Raw genomic sequence first — 19,445 nt, 5'->3', positions numbered from 1 at the left:
GCTCAGCAGTCGTTTTCCTTCTCTGATGATTTATTTACAGTTTTAGAATGACCTTGGGTGGGAATGACTGCTCGCTCCACCCCATCTCCTTGCCTGCACTTCCACGCAGACCCCCTCAGTGGAAGCTCCCCAGGACTGCAGACCCGTGCCACGCTCCCGGCTGTCCGAGGGGCTCCTCGTGCCTCCGTGTGTGGCGGGGCGGTACGAGCTGGTGCTCTTGGCCGCCCTTCCCATACAGGGGGAGAGTGGGTTCTGCGGCATTTGGCTTATGACAGCGTTGTGTACTTGCGTCCAAAATACAAATTGTGCTAGCTCCCTGCCTGATGTTGGAGAAATGAACATTAAGTCCTACCCCGCTGCATGGGCCTGACTGCATTTGATGAATTGGAGTCAGTGCTGGCAAAATGTAATTGCTTATAATTATGACAAATCATGCGCAATGCTCATACTGTGAACTACAAAGCTTTTGTCCACTATGGCTTATCCAGCTGCTTAAAAAGCTCTCCTGTTAAAGTGTACAAAGCTGGGAAACAGCCTTCAGGATCTTGTTGTTCACATTTTGTTGAAAGCACTGAAAAAAAAATTGATCTGTGTGAAGAATTTGCTACTGTTCCCCAGAGTTCCTCCTGGTGGGGGGGAGCAGGAGCTGGACTGCAAGAACAGGGGATGGCTCAGCAGTACATCGAGATGAAAGCAAGGATGGCTATTAAAAGGAAGCCTGAGCATTGCTCTTGATCTGTGTCCTTGATAAAAATCCCTAGTGATGTTTGTCCTTCCAGTAACAGCTGCAGGCATGTTGTTTCCCCTCTCCCTGTGGTACTGGACAACCTGGTTTTTTGGTTTTGTGTTTTCTGTGGTGATTTCTGGTATCAGAAGCGTTTGTTTCAGCAGATGCTAACAAAGCGGGTGTGCATGAGGGTACAGTCCATTTGTCAGTTCACCTTGTGTGAGCACAAAACGGCCTGCACAGGCGGCTGCCGTGGCTCTCGGTGGGCTGTGTTGCTGTGGTTCGTGGGCAGTGCTGTCAGCATGCGGCAGTTCTGTTTACAGAGCACCGCCGAGTCCTGTCCTGGCTGGAGGTTTTAAAATGTTGGGTACCTTCATAGCCACAGGCGTTTGGAGCTGTAATTGCTGAGATAAGAGTGCTGCAGTTGGTGGGGTGGAGAATCTGATCCTCCCAAGTACGGCACTCCTGCTCGGCAGGCTGTCTGCCCTTGGTAGGGGGAGGGGAGTCCCAGCCCACTGCTGGGTATAACCCTGGGGGGGGGGAGGATCCTCTGGCGTGGCAGGTCTAATCACCAGCCAAGTTCTTCTCGGTAAATACTCTTCCCCTCTTTTCTGTCTTTCAGTGTCAAGATGGTGCTGATGTGGACCAGCGGGGACACATTCAAGACTGTGTACTTCATCTTGAATCAGGCCCCCTTCCAGTTCTCCATCTGCGGACTCCTGCAGGTTTTTGTGGACATCACTATCCTCCTGCAGGTTTACCTGTACAGCCAGTACCCTCAGAAGCCCGCATCCCACACTGCACACCCAGCCAGCACCAAGGCCCTGTGAGGGGCTTGGCAGGACAGGCTGCAGGCCGGCGGCGCTGCAGAGCCAGCCACGGCGGCTCCTCTTCCACTGTAAATACTCCTGTGTTGCCAAGGTGAAAGCAGAAATGAGAACAAGGATTGAAAATCTGGCTGCACTTCCACCTCGGGAGGTTTTATTTTAAATAACTTGCTCTCTCTGTTTTCAGACTTCGCTGTACAGAACTGTTTCTTGGTGGGGGAGGGGCACTTTATTTTTGCATATGTACCTATGAGCCTTATACATTCACGAATGTTTGTATATTTAATCACAAGGGCTGGATGGTTTGTGTTTTTAATGCTATTTAAAAATGTTACACCACAAAAATAATAGGATATTTTGTTTGAAACTTTTACCTATTTATATAATATAAAGTCTGTATATTAGCAGGAGGTCCGTGGCATATGCTAGCATTCAGTATCTCCGTGATGTAGGAAGAAGCATTGAAGAGCAAGTGCAGGAGCTTTCTCTTGCCTTGAAGAAGGGTGTCTGCTGAGCAGAGAAGGTGAGGGCGGGAGGCCCCGCGAAGAGGTGAGCAGCCAGAAATGAACCCGCCAGGTGCAGCGTAAAGCATCGGTGCACTAAGGAGTGAATGGCAGGTGTTCACCCCGCAGTGGATCAGCGCTCGACATGAGGTGATGAAGGTGGTCTGAGCATGCACGGTGCTGGAGCCGTGCTTAGAGCAGGCACAGCTGGTCAAGGGCTCAGCCAAAGGAGGAGCTAACAGGAGACTGCAGGTAACTTTGGTAGTCGTGCTGTGAAGCGATGGGTTTTGTTTGAGCAGCCCGCCCCGCGCCCAGGGCAGCTCTGCTCCTCCAGCTGTGCGCAGCGCAGAGCTGGGCTGCAGGAGTCTTTCACAAACAAGGGCCAGCAGATGCATGTTGCCTGTATCGCCAGGCAAGTTATTTCTAGATGGCAATTGAGCCACAAAGGTAAACGCCACTCCGCTTCCATTGCCTCAGAAGGGGAAGTGAAAAAGCTTGAGCCAGAGAAAAAGCCGTATCCTGTGGAGCAGGACTAGCATCTGACAGCTCCGTTTGCTGAGGCTGAGATTCATCTTCATGTTATTTAATGCCAAACAAGAACCATTGGGGTATTTCTTGTACTGACTCGACAAGGAAGGGAGACCACATTTTTCTTTTTTCTGTTGCTTAAGATCTTCTAGGCCCTTAGAATAATCAGCAGCCTGTACTTAGACTGGGAAAGCTGCAAGAGCAGAGAGTTTATTTATAAACACAGATGTTGTCTATAGTGGCTGTTTGCCAGTGTAGGTCACCGTGCCCTTTTGGAGAACGGCATGCAGCTGGCGGCCGCAGGTGGTGGGGACCCGCAGGTCCTCGCTGCTTTGGGAGGCTCCCTCCCTGCTGCCAGGCGAGTCCTGCTGAGCACGGCAAGGTGTCAGAGCTGTCACAGGTTTTCAAGAATCGCTTTTTTCTGCAGGATTAGCCCAAGAGCTTATGTTTTTGTACTGATGGCAGCAAGTCTGAGGTTTAGTAACTTTAGTGTGTAAGTTAGGTGCTTCCCCTGCCTGGTTTTATTTGGGAACCCCGTGATTTGAGTCTGGACTGTCCTCGTTGGTGGCAAAGTGTACTCTGGAGGGGAGGCGTCAGCAAGGCTGCGGCAGTGGTTGTGTGATGCTGGGCTGGGGATGTCTCTCACGTGATGGGGAAGAGCGGGCTGTCCCTGTCCCTGTGCCCTCCTGACTCCCCAGGTAGCCCCGGGCTGACATCGGGGCTCCCACTGCACGTGCCACTTGGTTCTGGAGGACATGGTGGTGGCAGGGGCAGCCCCAAACGCAGGCAGAAGTCCTGCCCTGTGGCCAAGCCCTTTGGCGGGGGCAGTGCAGGGGGTGGAGGGAGGGGCGTCCTCAGGAGGTCCCTGCTGTCCCTCTGGTCCATACCGAACAGAGTATGTTCAGTTCTTTCAGGCCTGAAGTGACCTTACGAAGACTATGTACCTGGCGTGGCAGACTATGAATGTTTTGTTCCTCTCTTTTCTCCAGTGTCCTGGCTGTGTTACAGGAGCATCTGGGCTTTTGTCTTTTTTAATTGAAAACTTACTTAACAACTGGCTTCTCCAGTATGATGCTTTAATGAGGATTGTATTTCTACTGTATGCAAACAAAGACCTTCTTGTGTGTTTTAATGGTCTGAAGGGGTTTTTTTAACTTGTAATGATTAGATTTTTGTATATGGTGGTCTTTTTCTAATATTCTATGAAACGGGGATATAATAAATAAATGGCTCTTAAGAAATATACTTCTGTATGTTACAGCTTCACCGGGGAGTGCGCAGCTTTGGCCACCTCTTTGGCTTTGAACTACAGGTATTACTGAGGATAAAACAACTGTTGTTTTTTCCTTTTGGGACTCTTCCCTGGGCAGATTCCCGAGTCTGTCACCAGTACCCAAACCAGTGAGCTCTGCAGACCAGTCTCACACCAGAGCTGCAAATGCTGGAAGAGAAGCCAGTGAAACCATGTCCAGGTCATCTTCTGTATGTGGCATTTAGCAAGGTAGGGCTCTTGGCCAGGAACTCTTGAACTTCATCTTGGAAGATACTTTAGGAGCAGAATATTACGGAACTTTGTTTTTGTTCTTTCATTTAAGTATCTGTATCAATGATCACCTCAGAGAATAAGAAATCAATTACTTTAAATACATGTCTTTGAATGTATGGCACATTTCATGGAGTTTATTTTCTCTGTCAGTTGCAATGTTTTTTTAAATAAAAATTACCTATTATATATAAATTGTAGTGTGGCTTTTGTTCAGATGATAAGAGTTGCGAGCTGCTTAACTCGTACTGTAACTCACCTTGTCTGGAGCACTGTCTATAGGAATAATTAGCATGCTTTTTGCTCCTGATGGGGGGATAATGTCCTAAGGTTGTGATGCAGGATTCCGGATTTCTGTCCCCTGCTTTTGCATCCATCCTGGGGTAAACTTACCTTCATGACCATTTAACTCTTCCATGCTTGTGATGCTCACAGTGAAAACAAATTACTATGTATTATTATGATGTAGTTTTATTATTATTATTGTGTAGCTTTAAAAAAAACCCTGTATCATGCAAACTGCATAATGAGGTCAAAGACTGGACACAGCTGAGGGACATGCTCTGCAGCTTCTGCACAGAAAATCGGGAAACCGAGTGTGTCATCTCATGGCCAGCCACGGTGCCAGGAGGAGCCTTTCCCTGTGACCCAGGACATGGGAGAAGCGAGGAGGGGTCGGAGCAGCCCTGTGGCCGGCATGGCTCCTGGGCCCTGCCGGGCTGCTGCTGCTGCGTGCCATGGCTGTGGAAACTGGGGAAGGGGAGTCGGTGAGGAGAGGGCTGCGGGCGCAGGGGAGAGACGTGGGGGAGACTGACCTTGCTCAAATGAGGGGCTGAAGGGAGGGGCTCCTGTGGGGGAGGCAAGGAAGGAGAACCAAGACCTGGAAGGGCAAAGGTAGGTAAGTCAATGAATTGCAGGTAAAGGAGGAAGAAGATGAGGGTGGGGAGCAAAACCTGCCTGCTCTCAGAACCTGTGGGCAATGGAGAGCACGGGGGGCAGTGGCCCCAGCGGTTCCTGCAGCAGCCGAGCCTGCTCATTACCCACAGGGGCTGCACCAAATTGTACTGGTGTTACCGGCCGCTGCTCTGGCCTTCACTGAGGGGAAACTAACGGTAGGACTGGCCCTAAATGAAAAAACGGGGAGCCCCTTCCGGACGTGGGCACGCCGGCAGCAGCTCTGGGTGCTGCCGCAGGGCCCGTGTGCCGCTGGCCGGGGCAGCGCTGGCCCTGGGTGCGGGCAGGGCCTCCCTCAGCCGCGCTGGGCAGGTGGCTCCGCGGGCACAGGGCCCCATGGCTGGGTGTTAGGGTGCCTGTACCACGTATGTCGTTGCAAATAATGTTTCAAGATGAAAGGCAAAGTTCTGATTCAGCACTGGGTAGTAGAGCAAAAGTTGGGCCACAGATGCTGTTTGTTAAATTTGGTGGTGATCCTTAACACCGGCTCGAATGCCAGGAAGGTTGCGGGGACCTGACTGATAGCTGTGGCTTTGCTGGTGGCTTTCTGCAACAGAAAGAACATGTTAACGTGTAAGTAATAAACACGCTGCCTGGGTGCCTGTGCCAGCAGCAGTAAATACGACGGGGACTCTAACCAAACGTGAGGCATGCCCTGCGGTGGGGCAGGTCTGCCGCCAACAGCCCTGTAACGCGGCCGGGTCCCACGCGGACAGCAGCATCTGGAAACACCCCAACAGCAAATGCAGACTTTGGACCTCAGACCCCCATCCTGCCCCTTCTGCATCGCCCTTTGCATGGAGCTGGCTGGTGCTGGCTGAGCTGTGCTGGGAGACCGAAGGGCTTTGCTCAGCCTCAGGTGGGCCAGCAGAACCGTGCTGGATTTCTCTACCCCAGAGACCCTCCATCCATCTCTCTCCTCTTCCACCCCAAGGCTGCATGCTCTTCTCAGGCTGTAGCTTGCGGGTGCCAGGCCCTGCAAGAGCCAAGGATGCTTCGCCGCGTGAAGCACCTGTGAGGCTGCTGCAGACCGTGCCTGATTGAGCCCATTGGCGCCAGGCAGCAGCCTCTGCCCACGCTGCTGCTCAGGCGGTGATACCCCATCACAGATTTTACGATGACTGCATTTCCTTAACTGGGGTTGCTGTGAGGCGGAAGGTGATGGCTCTGCATGTGCTGCACGAGCAGGAGGAACTGTGTCTGGCTTTTGTGCCATTCCCTCCCCTTTACCAGTTACCGCACCCTTAGCTCTCAAACGTGGTTACAGTTTTCAGATTATGACTGTTGCCAGCTGCCAGAATTTGTCCGCCCAGGCCCCCGCATGCTGCCACCGAGATGGCCGTCTAGAGCAGGCGGCTTTGCTCACATTGCTGTGAGTCTGTCCCATTGGAGAGAGGAATTGTTTTTTCCTTGGGGCAAAAGCAGTGTGCTGCAAACATGAAGCACCAGACTGCATTTCAAAGAAATGTGTGTAACTGCCTGCTGGCACCGGCATGTGTGCAGGCAGCAGTGTGGCATTTATTATCGTTAGAGATAAATGGCCTTAAATCATGTGTGTGCTGTGTCAAAGAAAAAAAAAACCCAACCACCACCACACACAACAAACGCAACACTTCTCCAGCGGCTGATCCAAAGCAACAAGCATCACCCGTAACAACAGCTGCGCCGGCGACTCGCTCTCCTCTGGGGATTGCTCATGCCTGGCAATGTGTGCACTGCAACTTCATACAGCTTCCGAAAATAATTTGTTTAAAAAGTTCCTGGTTTATATTTGTTTCCTCATCTGTCGTCTCAACAGATAAAATGAAACTTTATTAAAAGCCAGGCCTTGACTAACAGACATAATGAGGAGGTTTTGTCACTTTATTAAAACTCCGTGTGTGTTGGAATTAATTATGTGCCTTTTGAAAACTATAAAGAACTCACTATTGCAGGACAATAGCAGCTTCAAGGAGCAGAGCAATAACATGGTGTGTGTCATCAGTCTGTTTTCCAAACAGCTGCTGAGCTGCAGTTAGCTGTCCTGGTGCTGGTTTGTTCCGTGCTGCGGGGCCAAAGGCAGCATTCATTCATGGCTGTTCGTTAGCACCACGAGCGTCAAACTCTTCATTCTGCTCCAGCATGGTTCTTCTAACAGTAAACTTCATGCTGCTGGTCATTCATGGGCCTTGCTGCTGGAGGAGATGTATTCTGCCCCCTCCGTGCACGCTAGCCGTGGTTCCTGCATTCACACCTGCGGCAGAGCATCAGCCAGCACCTGGTGCACAAGAACCAAGGTACCCGGAAGGTGAACTTACGGGCTCCCCTGGTGCATGTTGGGTCCCACCTGCAGACCGAGCACCCAACCACCACCATAAATGCCCTTCTGCCCCCCCAGCACCATGCCACACTTTGCCCTCCCCCCACCGCTCGCTGCTGATTTACGTTTGGCTGGCTGCAAAGCTGTACCCCTGAAGCCAAATCTTAATAAGCCTTAATGCAAGAAACCACGTTTAAATAAAACCAATAAAATGAAAATCTCTCATGACTCACAGCAGCCCAGTGCTGGTACCGCTCTGCCAGCAGCCTGAGTCAGCCCAGGCACCAGCCCCCAGCCCTCGCCCCCCCGGCCCGGCACAAGGGCTGCCGTCCCGCTGGTGGGGCTATGACCGGCCAGCAGCACCTGGGCGAGCGCGGCTGCGTTCAGTTCCATGCGGCTGGGGGTCTGGGGACCCAGGGTCGGGGGCAGGTTTGCTGCTTCCATCTCTCGCAGCACTCGCCTGCGGGCTGTTTGTGTAACGCACCTGCTGCTCTGAGCTGTGGGGCGGCGGTGCTGTAGCGATGCTGCTGTGGGGCAGAGAGCCCCATGGCGTGGGGCTCTGGCTGCAGCCCCCACATGCACGGCTTCCCATCAGCACCGTGGCACCCTGCCTCCCTCCTGCACCCCCACATCACCAGCTGTGAGCATTCAGCAACAAAGCTGCTCGGTTTTATTAAAATAGTGTAACCTTTTATTTTCCCTTGCTCCATTCCTGTAAGGAACGGCTTAACATGGGAGTTTGCTAATGTAGGCTTGGTGTTAACAACAGATGCTGAGGCAAAAAAACCCAAACCAGACAAACCCCATCCTCAGTACGTCAGCTTGTGTTCCCTTCCCGGCAGGAGAATATGGAGGGTGACACTGCCTGGCTTCACTGCCAAAGGGGGCATGGGGACCAGAGGCGGTTATGTTCCACTTCCCTCCATCCCCTGATGGGATCCCACCTGCAAGCGCGCTGACGGACCCCAAGCATGCCAGCCTGGACCAGCGGCACAGCTCTGCCAGGGAAGGGGCTGGCACTCCTGGCGTCCCACCGGTTAACAAAGATGCAGATTCCACCATAGGATTTACCTTCCCCTTAAATTAAGTCTTTTGAGAATTAGGAAGAAGAGGCAGAACAATAATTGTAGGTTTTAGATTACAAGATTGTCTTTTTCTTAGCAGGAAAAAGAAAAAAGGACTACCGGTCAGGTGGAGCACGGCGCCACGCTGCAGCAGGGGCCAGAGCCTGCGACGGTGCTGACGGGCATCGCCCCGCTCGCACACGGGCGCAGCCAGCGCAGCCGCTGGGGAAGGGGCTGCAGAGCCGGGAGCTGCTGCTGCTGGTTTAACGCCACCCTCCCCTTCCCGGGCTGTGAGCATACAGGTTTAGTTGTCTGTTAAACACTTTTTTTTTTTTTTTTTTTTCATACATGAGAGATGGAAATAGGTAACAGAAGGAGAAATGGCATGACTTGTAAAGACATTTGTTATATTCAACTGTTAGCAAAGGAAAAAAAACCAAGTTAACATTCAGTACCATAGCCAGGAAGATTGTCTGTATATTTCTGACACGGGGCTAAGACACAAAGCTTAGGGCGGTAAATACGCGTATTTACTAACTGATGCATACGGTGCCAGCAGGAGCCAGAGCCGGCAGCTGCACTGTGCTGCCCGGGCTGCGCTACAGGCAGACCCCGGCCCCAGCAAAGCTGAAGGGATGCTCTGCCCTCCCGCCCTTGCCCTCGGCTTGTCTGAGGTTTGCGCTCCTCGGTGGGGCTGCCCGAACCCACGCCCTGGCGTGGGGTGTCGTGGCCGGGGAGCCCCTGGCTGGGCCTGGCACAGGGGTGTCGCGAGCCGCGAGGAGGGGGCACCCAACGCACCCCACGCAGCCGGCACGTCCCCCGCTCTCCAGGCAGGCTACATTCAATGGCTGCTCCTTGGGGCTTGCAAAAAATACTTGTCCAATAGAAAAGAAAAGCCCTACAAGAAGCAAGGGAGTGGTGCAGCGCTCAGTATTTCCAGGGGCACTCTGCAGAGGGTCCTTCAGATCAGAGGCTGGTCCTTAGAGACCACATTGCGTGTGCCTCCCTGCACTGATGCAGTCCCGGAGGTCCCCCTTGCAGAACCGGCCCTGCCTCGTCCACCGCTTCTTGTGCTGCCAACGCGCCTCTTCAGCTCCTCAGTCACCAGCTTCTCTCAGCCCCCTGCTCAGCCACAGGCTGACCCCCCTGCCCAGCAGCACCTGGTGGGGATGTGGCACCGAGCCCCTGCGCACCACCACTGCCCGGGAGCTCGGTGCTCTCTTCCAGCTGGCGCAGCTGCCTGCTTGCTGCTCGCTGCTGCTGCTCCTTCAGCTCGCTGTAGGAGCGGGAAAAGGTATGAAAGATGGATGTGACCGGGAAAGCCATCAGCAAAATCCCGCTCAGGATACTGCTTAGGGCCACCACCTGTCCAGGGATGCTACGAGGCACCATGTCCCCGTAGCCAACAGTTGTCATGGAGATCACAGCCCACCAGTAACTGGTGGGGACGCTTGTGAATTCTTGCTTGGCTCCCAGTTCGCTCTCAGCCAAGTACACCAGCGGGGAGAAGAGGGCCATGGCAACGCACAGGAAGAGCAGGAGAAGCCCGAACTCCCTGGTGCACCGGCGCACGGTGAGCCCCAGCGTCTGCAGCCCCAGCGAGTGCCGCGCCAGCCTCATCACATACAGAATGCGCAGAGCCCGCAGGAACCGCAGCACCAGCCCCACTCGCTCCAGGTACTTGTTCCCAGCTCCCCCGCCGGGCTTGCTGCTGTTTTTCGTGGAGACCATATCCACAATGAGAGAGACATAGAAAGGCAGGATGGCCAGGATGTCGATGATGTTGAGCGGGGTTTTCAGGAAAGCGCACTTGTCCTCTGCCTGGATGGATCGCAGCAGGAACTCAAAGGAAAACCACGCCACGCACACCGTCTCCAGCACAAAGATGTCATAGCACTTCCGCGAGCACTCGCCCTGGGGAGGAGGAGAGGGAAACACAGAAAGGGGGAAGAAAAAGATTTAGCCAGAGAGCGAACCAAAGAAACAGAGAGTCGGGGTTCTTACAGGAAAGCCCCACGTGAAACTGCCACGCGTTACGAGGTACCAAAGTGAAACCAGGGCTGCCACGAGCAGCTGGGGCACGTAACTAAACCAGAGCTACCAGTGACGTGTTTGCTGCAGGACAGGCGACGGACCCGCAGGAGTACCCCAGGGCTGCCGGCATGCAGTGCGGTGGTATCAGCTGCCCGCCAGCCTGTTGAGGCGCCCGGCGCTCACACCTCGGTTCTAACCGAGCCTGTAACACCCTTTAGGGAGGATCAGTGCAGGATACATGGATTTTTAATAAATGAGTGATCCTTCCCTCCCTTCCTGATCAATCAGGAATTGCTTATAAATGGCTCATAAACACCTGCAGCATTTTATGTTACGTGCTCAGAGTCATCTATAATCTATTATCCACAGAACACAGAATACTTTTTATGTTCCAGAGAACATTTATTGACGCACTAGCCCTATAGCCAAAAGCTTATACAGAGTATATCGATAAATGTGGGTATTTCTAAAAGAAATCAGTACCACAAGAATAGAGGGAGGGCCTGGAGCGATAAGGATTTTTAATTACCTCACCTGTAAGAACTAATGACCCCAATGCCCTCCCCAGGCTTTCTGAGACACTGGCAGAGGTGCTCTTCCCTGCAGGCTCACTCGCTGGACAACAAAGGGAGAGAACCCTGGTTCGCTCTTTCCCTTTACGCTGCCTGCAAACAAGCCAGCCCCGGCGCATCGGAACGGCAACACACAGTAACAGTGGCGACGGCTGCTCCTTGGCTGTTAATTTAACAGCACAAATACTATGGCAATTCTCCGCTACATCACTGTTAGGAGCTCCAGCTGAATAATCATCAGCTTCCCTAAATAAACAGATTTTGATGTGGACAATTATAGTGCTAGTGCTGTTTCCTCTGAATGCTCATGTAGAAGTGTTAATGCTCTGGGGTCTCTGAGCAGAAGGCATGTGTATATTTAAGTGTATGTTTATTTGGGGAGCCAGTTTGAACAATTCATGAAAACTCTTGTATGGACGTAGGAGTCCATCCGTACGAGTGGGGTGTGAGACTCCCACTGATTCCAAAAGGTACCAATGTAAAACATCATTTTGCTCGCCTATGCTAAATTACAGCAATAAAATATCACTCAGACGCGGCGAGGCTGTGCCAAGCTGTCTGCCCTTTCACCACTGGGGAATCTGAGAACCTCGCACATCTATACACAGCTCTGCCCACACGCTCGGTGCAGGTGCCTTTTGCTAGGCGGAGATGAGGAAATCTTAACTGCACAGCACCGCATCCTAACTTCACCCCTCCCCAAGCGCCCGTGCCCAGGTTTTCCCTGCAGTGACAGCAAACAGCAGAGGAGGGGGGAGATGTCTGCCCTGTGGGCTCCCTACAGCGTCCCCCAGGCCGCCGGGGTGGCTGGGCTTGCCCCATCCTCACCCGAGAGCCAACCACTGGGTCCAGCCCAGAGTGGATCTGGGACGATGTGAGCAGCATGACGAGCCTGTACGGCTGGTAAGGGATGTGGTCTAACAGGCAAGCCAAGTGAGTGATGCCCGGGGTGAGGGGGGGCGTCCCAGCCTGTGTGGCTGTGGTGAAGGCAGGCAGATCCCCACATCTGCAACCGTGCCTGTGCCTGCGCCGCAGCCCCCCTGCTCCGCGCTGGCCCTCCCGAGCCAACACCTCGTTCGGGGCCAAGCCGCACACAGCAAGTGACGTAGCCCCACTGTGCCCTAAGTATAAAACCTGGCATGTTAGAATCTTTTTTTTTGATTCGAGGATGAGAACTCTCCCTATGGGACAGGCTGACGGTCCTAGACCTCTCTCCTCTCCAAGCAACGATGCCTCTTCGGTAAGGTTTGTGCCTCCAACTATGTTGGATGTTACCTGGGACAATATTACTAACAAAAGCACTGTACACTTAACTTGAGCTTGATTTTTTACAGTAAGACTATTATTTTATATAGTAAGACTTTATATATAAAGACTATATTGCAGTGGCAATTCTGAACTTGCTATATCTGTTGCCTCAATAAAGCATCTATTTTCTATTCAGTTTTGTGAAACTGTTTCAGTGAAAGTCCTTAAATGGGGCTCTGGCAGGAAAACATTCGCTCTGATGCGTGGTTGGACATAGAAACCCTCAGATCTAAAACACTGACCAGGTCTGGGACCAGGACTGGATCTAGCTGCACCCATACTCCTCCCGCCAGGGAGTTTGGAAAGCACGGGGGTCCTTCCCGACCCTGGTGGCTCGGCGGGAGGGCTGTACCCCCGCCCGCTCCGCCCGCTCGTCAGGCTCAACGCGACACTGGACACATGGACACACGTTTCAAGGGCTGCTGCACTGCCAGCAGCCACAGCAGCAGCATCACACCGAGCACAAAGCCTCGAGTTACTGCACTACGATAACCAAAAGGCCAAGGCACCTTCCCCACCCCACGGTTAAAAGACACTAAGACAATGACTAAGGAGATGTCAGTAGGAAAACAGAACGTGAAAATCCTCAGAGCCGGCATCTGTGGTCCTTGTATTAACACAATGAAAGGTTGTAGCGCCTTGTATTTACAGATATTTATTTTTTTATTCCACTTTCAATTGGGGGCCAGAGCCAAAGGCCACAGGGCCAGTGGAGGGACACGGCTGGTGCCACTGTGACTTCTCACCTTATTACCAAAAAACCAGCCGTCAGACTGATACCATCCCAGAGCCCCCTGCCTGGGAATCTCACAGCAGGATATCTTGATCTCGTGCCTCAGGGCAGTGGTTGCAGGTGATTTGCAGCTCCTGGTGCTGTCCTTGCACACGGACGAAAGGGTCAGGCTGAGAAGGACGATGGCCCATAGAGGAATGGCTGTGGCTTGAGCCAAGTGGCAGCAGTGGCAAGAAGGAAAAAACCCCGATGTGCACATTTGCTTCCTCTGAAAGGTCCATCACGGCTTGGACCACCACGGATGGACACTGAGCTGTAGGCTGCCTTAGGAGACCTAGCTGGAGGGAAGCATTCTGGATTCTGACGTGCACGTGTATCATTTTCATGCCACTAGAACTTTAAGAAAGTCAGTGAAGCCTATGGAGAATTTAGCGCTGGAGCAGAGCTACAAAGACATGAAGGCATTTAGTAGCTAATTCAGCACCTGATTCCCCCGGCGCTGTTTGGTGCATAAGGAAAGGCAACTCTCCAAAGTCCTTCTGTGCATGAGCTTCGGTGTGGGAGCAAAGCAGAGTGAAAATTGCTCCTCATTAACAGACTACCAGTGGAGATGATTTTCAGAAGACTCTCTGCCCTCCCACACGCTGACATGTTTATCCTGTGTAGGTTCACAAACCCACAGCTTTGCTATTTATGTCTCTGATCCTCCTGCAGCACAACACCAAGCCCACCAGCGCAGGAGCCGCTGGGCTGGGCACCAGGGGCTGGTGGCACCCACCTGGCCCCCGTGCCCCGCGTGCAGGGGGGGTCCTGCCTGCTCCAGCCGAGGCTGACCTCGGGCTCTGCTGCTTCGCCACTCTTCCCAGCACCCACAGCTGGCAGCTAGCGCTGTGAATGCTGAGATGTTTATGGTCAGTATAGCGGAGCGATGACGCTCTGCTACACAGAGTTCATTTTAATGGGATGAAACAATCCCCTTTTTTAGCTAATGCATAATTATCTTCAGCAAAGTGCTCGTCTTCCTCAGTATCGTTATTAACCTACTGCAATCTGAACAAGCCAGGCTCTGTCCAAAGGCTGTCCTGAGAGTAAGAGGGTCTGAACAGGCTTTTAGAAAACAGCCCTGTGTATCAATTAACCTGCCAGAAGCCTTTGTCTTGCTAATTAAAGGTCTTCCTGTCCCCTGGACCATGTTTCAATATCATCTAAGTATAAGCTATTATTATCCTCACATGAAATCAAAAACAATATGAGAAAAAATACGTTTCATGCTCTTTGCGCTTTGCTTTTCAGCTGCAGCTGCTTTTCCTTGTTCTTTTTTCCCCTTGAGTACAGCATGTAAAAAAAAGAAAAAAATAAGGCAATTTTTCTCTTTCTAAAACTTTTAACTGTGTATTAGAGTCCAACCGGATGGTGTAACTCTGCTTAGGGTTTTGAGATTCTTCTCCATTCAAGAAAACAGAACAAAAACATGCAGAAAGAAACACACACAGAAATGGAAAAAAGTAATGAAGAATTAATCAGCCATTGGAATATGAGAAAAACAAGTCCTAACAGAATAGGATAGCATCCTGCCAAAACCAGAGCTGTAGCAAATCTGTGTGTTCTCAAAAAAGATCAAGTTTTATTAACTCCAGGCCACAAACATGTACATGAACAAATACATACTGCCTTTTTACTTCTTGCAAGCAAAACAGCTAGTTCTCCATCTTGTAATCTAATGGATACATTTTTATAATTACATTCTTATATACAGCTTTATGAAACTGGGCCCGAGGAAAACCTTTTTTTAGTTTTCATAACAATTGCATTTCTTTTTGTCTTTTAGAGGTCTAAACAAAAACCAGGAAGAATGGCAATCATAAAGGACACCCCTCCTTGCATTTTTCTAGTATTAAAAGACTATCATTCTTTATTTTTTAATATGCATATAACTGTACCATTAAAGAAGCAATATCTTAGGTTTTTGATTACAAAAGAAGTGGTATAATAAAAAATAATATGGAAACAGTTGTTCTTAACAAGATGTGTATGTTTGTTTATGTGCATACATGTGGTTTTTTTCAAACAGCAAGTAGATTTTTTTTTTTCCCTGTGCAGAAATTACTTGGGTATGGAGAAATACCTGCAGTTGCACAGGATTTTGGGGACATGTACTAATGTCATCTCAGGGCACAAGAAAAGAAAGGAAGGTCTCAGCAAGGAATTCTGTTTAGTCAAATTAAAGTGAGTCTCCTTCAGTAGGATCTATAGAAATTTGCTGTCAAAAAGCCAACCACAGTATCTTTCTTCTGGAGAAACATTTCCATTGCCAAAAGGAAAATTACAAAAAGGAAAGCTGGTGTCACTGGAGTTAAAATTCAGCTGCACTCGTTGCTCTGCATGGTCCATCTAAAATTCACAGGCATCTCTCGGGAACACTTTGGTTGGGCTTGTGGGGTCCCTTCCGCGGGTACCTCCCTGTGCTGCGCCTCAGGAACGCTCTGCCCTGCGCACTGTGTGATGTTGTGACCCTGCCTTTGTCCACCCATCTCCTGAGAAGAAATTCTGCCTCTCCTTCAGATTTGTGCAGGCTTTGACACCATCTCCCCTGCTGGCGTTAGAAGATGTCAAAAGCCAGATCACCTCTAACCGCCCCAGTTCTCATGGTGCTTTGCACACACATTTTGGTAAGCTCAGCAGCTCAGCAGTACCTTTGGGGAAGAAGTTTCAGTGCTGCCCACTTGCCCCTGTAGTGAAGATTTCCCTCCCTGGCAAACGCGCATGTTAAGACCCCCGTGCCCCCAACATGAGAGGCACTGCATATAAAAATACTTACATAAGCTTTAAAACTGCAACATTTCTAAAATGATGTTGTTCTCTTCCACTTGCCCCTTGTTCCTTGAGGCTTTGGGGTCATGCATTTCCAGTGTTTCTCTGCACACCGTTCTCTGGTTTTTAACAATGTGGAACTTGAAATTCCGACGTAAGTGAGGTCTCAGCACCGGCGATCAGCTTGGAGGGACCCCCAAAGCCCCTGAGGCTGCTGCACAAGGTCTGCCCCAGCCTGGCCACAGCACTGCCCAGAGCGGGCCAGTTCCCAGCCAGCGGCTACGGGTGACCGCGGTGGGGGTGGGCGCGATGCTCAGCCACCTCCCAATGGAGCTCGCAGGGGATGCAGAGGACAGACCCTCCACTCCCACTCGGCACCTGCAGCACTTGCCTGGAGTGGCAGAGGCGCAGCCCCCGCTGCCAAGCGGCTGGTGGGAGCCTGCGGCTGCTCTGCCCAGCCTGGGGTGCCCGGCGCTGGGGCACAGCCTTGCCCCAGCCACTGCTGCGAAACGAAGGACCCTGCCCCAAGGAAAATTCCAGTAAAACGGCAACATTCCCCAAAATCTGCCTCCCCAACAAAACCTAATGATTGTGCTCACACTGGCACTTTCTGATGGAAAGCAATTTTCTGATGCAAAGTGATTTTCTGATGAAAGCATCCAGATAATTTTCACAGTAAGGGTGACTGCGTGACTCCTGCGACGTGACCTGCTGTTGGAAGGGCAGCATCGCTCCCTGCCCTCGGGCACAGGCACGCTCCCCTTGCACGAACCACGCTCCCCTCACCACAGACCACCCATGGGCTTGGCGAGCGCCCATCTGCCACTGCAGCCAGGGTCAGGCTGAACTCGCAGCCAGCCTGCTCTCAGTGTTCCTTGTGCTCCTCAGCAAAGATGATTCAGCTGCTGCACAGTCTGTCCTTAAAGCTGGCTGGCTGTGAATTCAAAGGAACAGTTCCTGTTCTGAAAGTCACCAAGGGGCCACGAAAGAGCCCTCTGCTTCTTGCTGTACACACTCTGATCTGTAGGTAGAGCTTAGTTCGTGCTTCATCTTCAGCCCAGCTGCTAGAAGAGCCACAGAGCAAGCATCGCCTTCAGCAGGGAGGGCTCCCGCTAACATCTTGCAGGTGTATCGTGGAGAAAAGGTAGCTCCTGTGCAACCGCTCCTGTACAACCTGGCTTTGTTGACAAGAAAGGGCAAGGAGGTGGGCAGGAGCTATACCTGCTTTAGCCTTAGCTCTCTGGATTCCCTTTGATCCCGAGACAGCACAGTCCCACACCACCGCTCAGAACCCCTCAGCCTGTCCCTTTCATTCTGCCAGTGAAGCTGCAAATCCACACGGAACACCAGCAGAGCGAGGGAGATGCCAGCTGACTACGGGAGCTGCTAGGAGGTAACTTTGGGGTGCGCTGAACCCCCCAGCGGAGCCTGATCAGCGTGTAAGGTCGGAGGCTGAGCTGTGCGGTGGCAGTGGTGCACCCAAGGGGTTAGGGAGGCAGCAACACCTGCACGCGCCCTGCACTGGGGCCTCAGACTGCACTTCTGATGCAGCCACAGAGCCAAATGGCTGCTGCATTCATGGAAAGCTCTGGAAGCGGCCGGCAGTCAGCGGGAGGGAAGAGAAGACCACCACGTGCGCAAGGGGTTCACCCACGCAGGGTGGCGGCTGGCGGGCAAGGGGCAGGGGCGGCAGGTGGCATGCGTGCACAGGTGGCCACAGGGCAACCAGCTGTATTCCTCGGGCTGCCCAAGCCACCGGCAGCCCACTGCTTCGGGCCCCCTCAGCCCCAAACTGCACCACCAGAATTAGATGCCGTAGGTAGGACCAGGGTTTCTAAGCCTTAAATGTTGAGCCTTGAGACCTGTTTAACTGTCACCTTTTCCCCTGCAAACGCTGTAGATGTCTGACCAGCTGTACTCTGGCTGCATGGGTGTGGCATATGCATCTGTGTGTGGAAGAAGACACAGACACGGGAGATTCAATCAACCATCTACCAGGTCAGAATGTTGTTGTACTCCATTCCCCTGCCTCCTTCACTTACAGTCCCTGCCACAAGCAGATAAATTCTTCAGTCCACTTTCCTGCTTCTCTTTGCCCCAGCAGAGGTGCTGGGAAGCATGGAAAGCACACAAGTAGTACTACAGATGCACGAAATGCCCCCTCATTAATTTCTTCTCAACCAGCTTTTCTCACACCTGCACCTACTTTTAGCACACACCTCTCCAAAAGCGACAGCGTTTGTAAGAGGGAAACAAATGTTATCTGGCTCTACTTTATGCAAAGCAGCCAAAACCTAAAACCTGTAAGAAGCAAGAAACTATATATAAAGAATAAAACAGACCATAAGTGCCTATGAAGCAGAACACCATCAACTGCCTGACTTTGAGATGCTTATCAGGACCAGCACAGCAACTCACCTGGAGAGGCTGGGGGGTGGCGTGTGTGTGTGGGGGGGTGTGTGTGTGTGTAAAGACACTGAACATCTTAAAACTCCTCAGACTGTGACTGCAGCTGGGAGCAGCCAGAGGGACCAGTATGATCCAGCAGTGAGCTGCTGTCTCCCGGTCTGACCACACCATGCACCGGGAGAGGGGCTACACTCCAACTTAGGGAGGGGCAATACACCCTGGGTAACGTTTCTTTGAGGTCACCTCTTAAGACTCTGCTCCATGCTCACCCTTAGTGACCTCCTCATGGGCAAGTATTCCCTTCACTTCACATTTCTTTGGTTTTCTCGTGTTTGTAATCTGCCTCACTACAATGAGGACAGGCAGCGTCTCACAACCTGTGCTCTTCATCTCTGAAACCAGCTTTGACACCAATTCTTTCTTGCTCACCAAATGCACGCATGCAAACCAACCATCGTTTGTTATTTGGAGCTTGGTGGTAGGTCCCTGTATGTAAGTGAAGGATTTGATTTGTTCAGGAACCCCCCACGTTCAACAAGGATGATTCAAACTGGAAGGAGTTTGGAGAGCAACCCAAGGTTACTTGGATGGCTAGCAGAATGGGAAACCTATCTTAAAAATAGACATTTCAATGCATTTACTTTACCATCACCAAATGAAGGCTGAGAAGAGACACGTTTGCTGTCTACAAATATACCAAGGGGGAAGAGAAGCACTGTTCAACGGCACGGTCAGAAGTTCTCGTGCAGGTCTGCCCGGCCCTGCTGTGAGCACTGCTGTCGCCACCTACGACCTGCCTGTTTAAAATCCGCAGTTCAGCCCACAGAATGGGACGTGTGATCACTCCTGAATCTTCCTCAGTGCAAAGTCACCCTGGCGTTTTGTTCAGGAGTGGTGGGGAAAGGCAACGCCATCAGCTCAGCAATGGCAACCAGCAGTGAGGTAGGAGGGGAAGGAGAGGGACCCGGACAGACTCAGTTTGCACCAGCTGTTCGCAAGGAGAACCCATCACTAACTGAAAGGACCGTGCTGGCAGGAGAAGAAACAGCTATAGCAGCTTTTGGAATGCGGATTCTAGCAGGCACATGAGGCTCCAAAAGAACCCCTCTGCAAGGACAGGGAAGGCCAGAGCC

The 19,445-nt window shown here is 51.8% G+C and overlaps 2 protein-coding genes across 5 annotated transcripts in view; one reads left to right on the top strand and one right to left on the bottom strand.

The window, feature by feature from the left end:
* The window catches only part of SLC66A2 (solute carrier family 66 member 2), a 65,738-nt gene extending 61,149 nt beyond the window's left edge, over nt 1-4,589 (top strand). For 2 of the 3 annotated variants that reach the window (XM_055799590.1, XM_055799591.1), the window contains one exon: nt 1,350-4,589. In XM_055799590.1, coding sequence (XP_055655565.1) covers nt 1,350-1,557 — 208 coding nt within the window. In that variant the 3' untranslated portion in view covers nt 1,558-4,589. The remainder of the gene's footprint in view (nt 1-1,349) is intronic. The other variant, XR_008746463.1, reaches the window with a different exon arrangement.
* A 2,386-nt stretch (nt 4,590-6,975) lies between these two features.
* The window catches only part of KCNG2 (potassium voltage-gated channel modifier subfamily G member 2), a 61,680-nt gene continuing 49,210 nt past the window's right edge, over nt 6,976-19,445 (bottom strand). For both annotated transcript variants that reach the window (XM_055800640.1, XM_055800639.1), the window contains one exon: nt 6,976-10,359. In XM_055800640.1, the coding sequence (XP_055656615.1) occupies nt 9,547-10,359 (813 nt within the window). In that variant the 3' untranslated portion in view covers nt 6,976-9,546. The remainder of the gene's footprint in view (nt 10,360-19,445) is intronic.

The sequence above is a fragment of the Falco peregrinus genome, chromosome 3 (assembly GCF_023634155.1).
Source record: "Falco peregrinus isolate bFalPer1 chromosome 3, bFalPer1.pri, whole genome shotgun sequence".
Lineage (NCBI taxonomy): Eukaryota > Metazoa > Chordata > Aves > Falconiformes > Falconidae > Falco > Falco peregrinus.
Note: the sequence above shows the minus strand (reverse complement) of the source record. Positions and strands in the feature narration are given on the sequence as shown.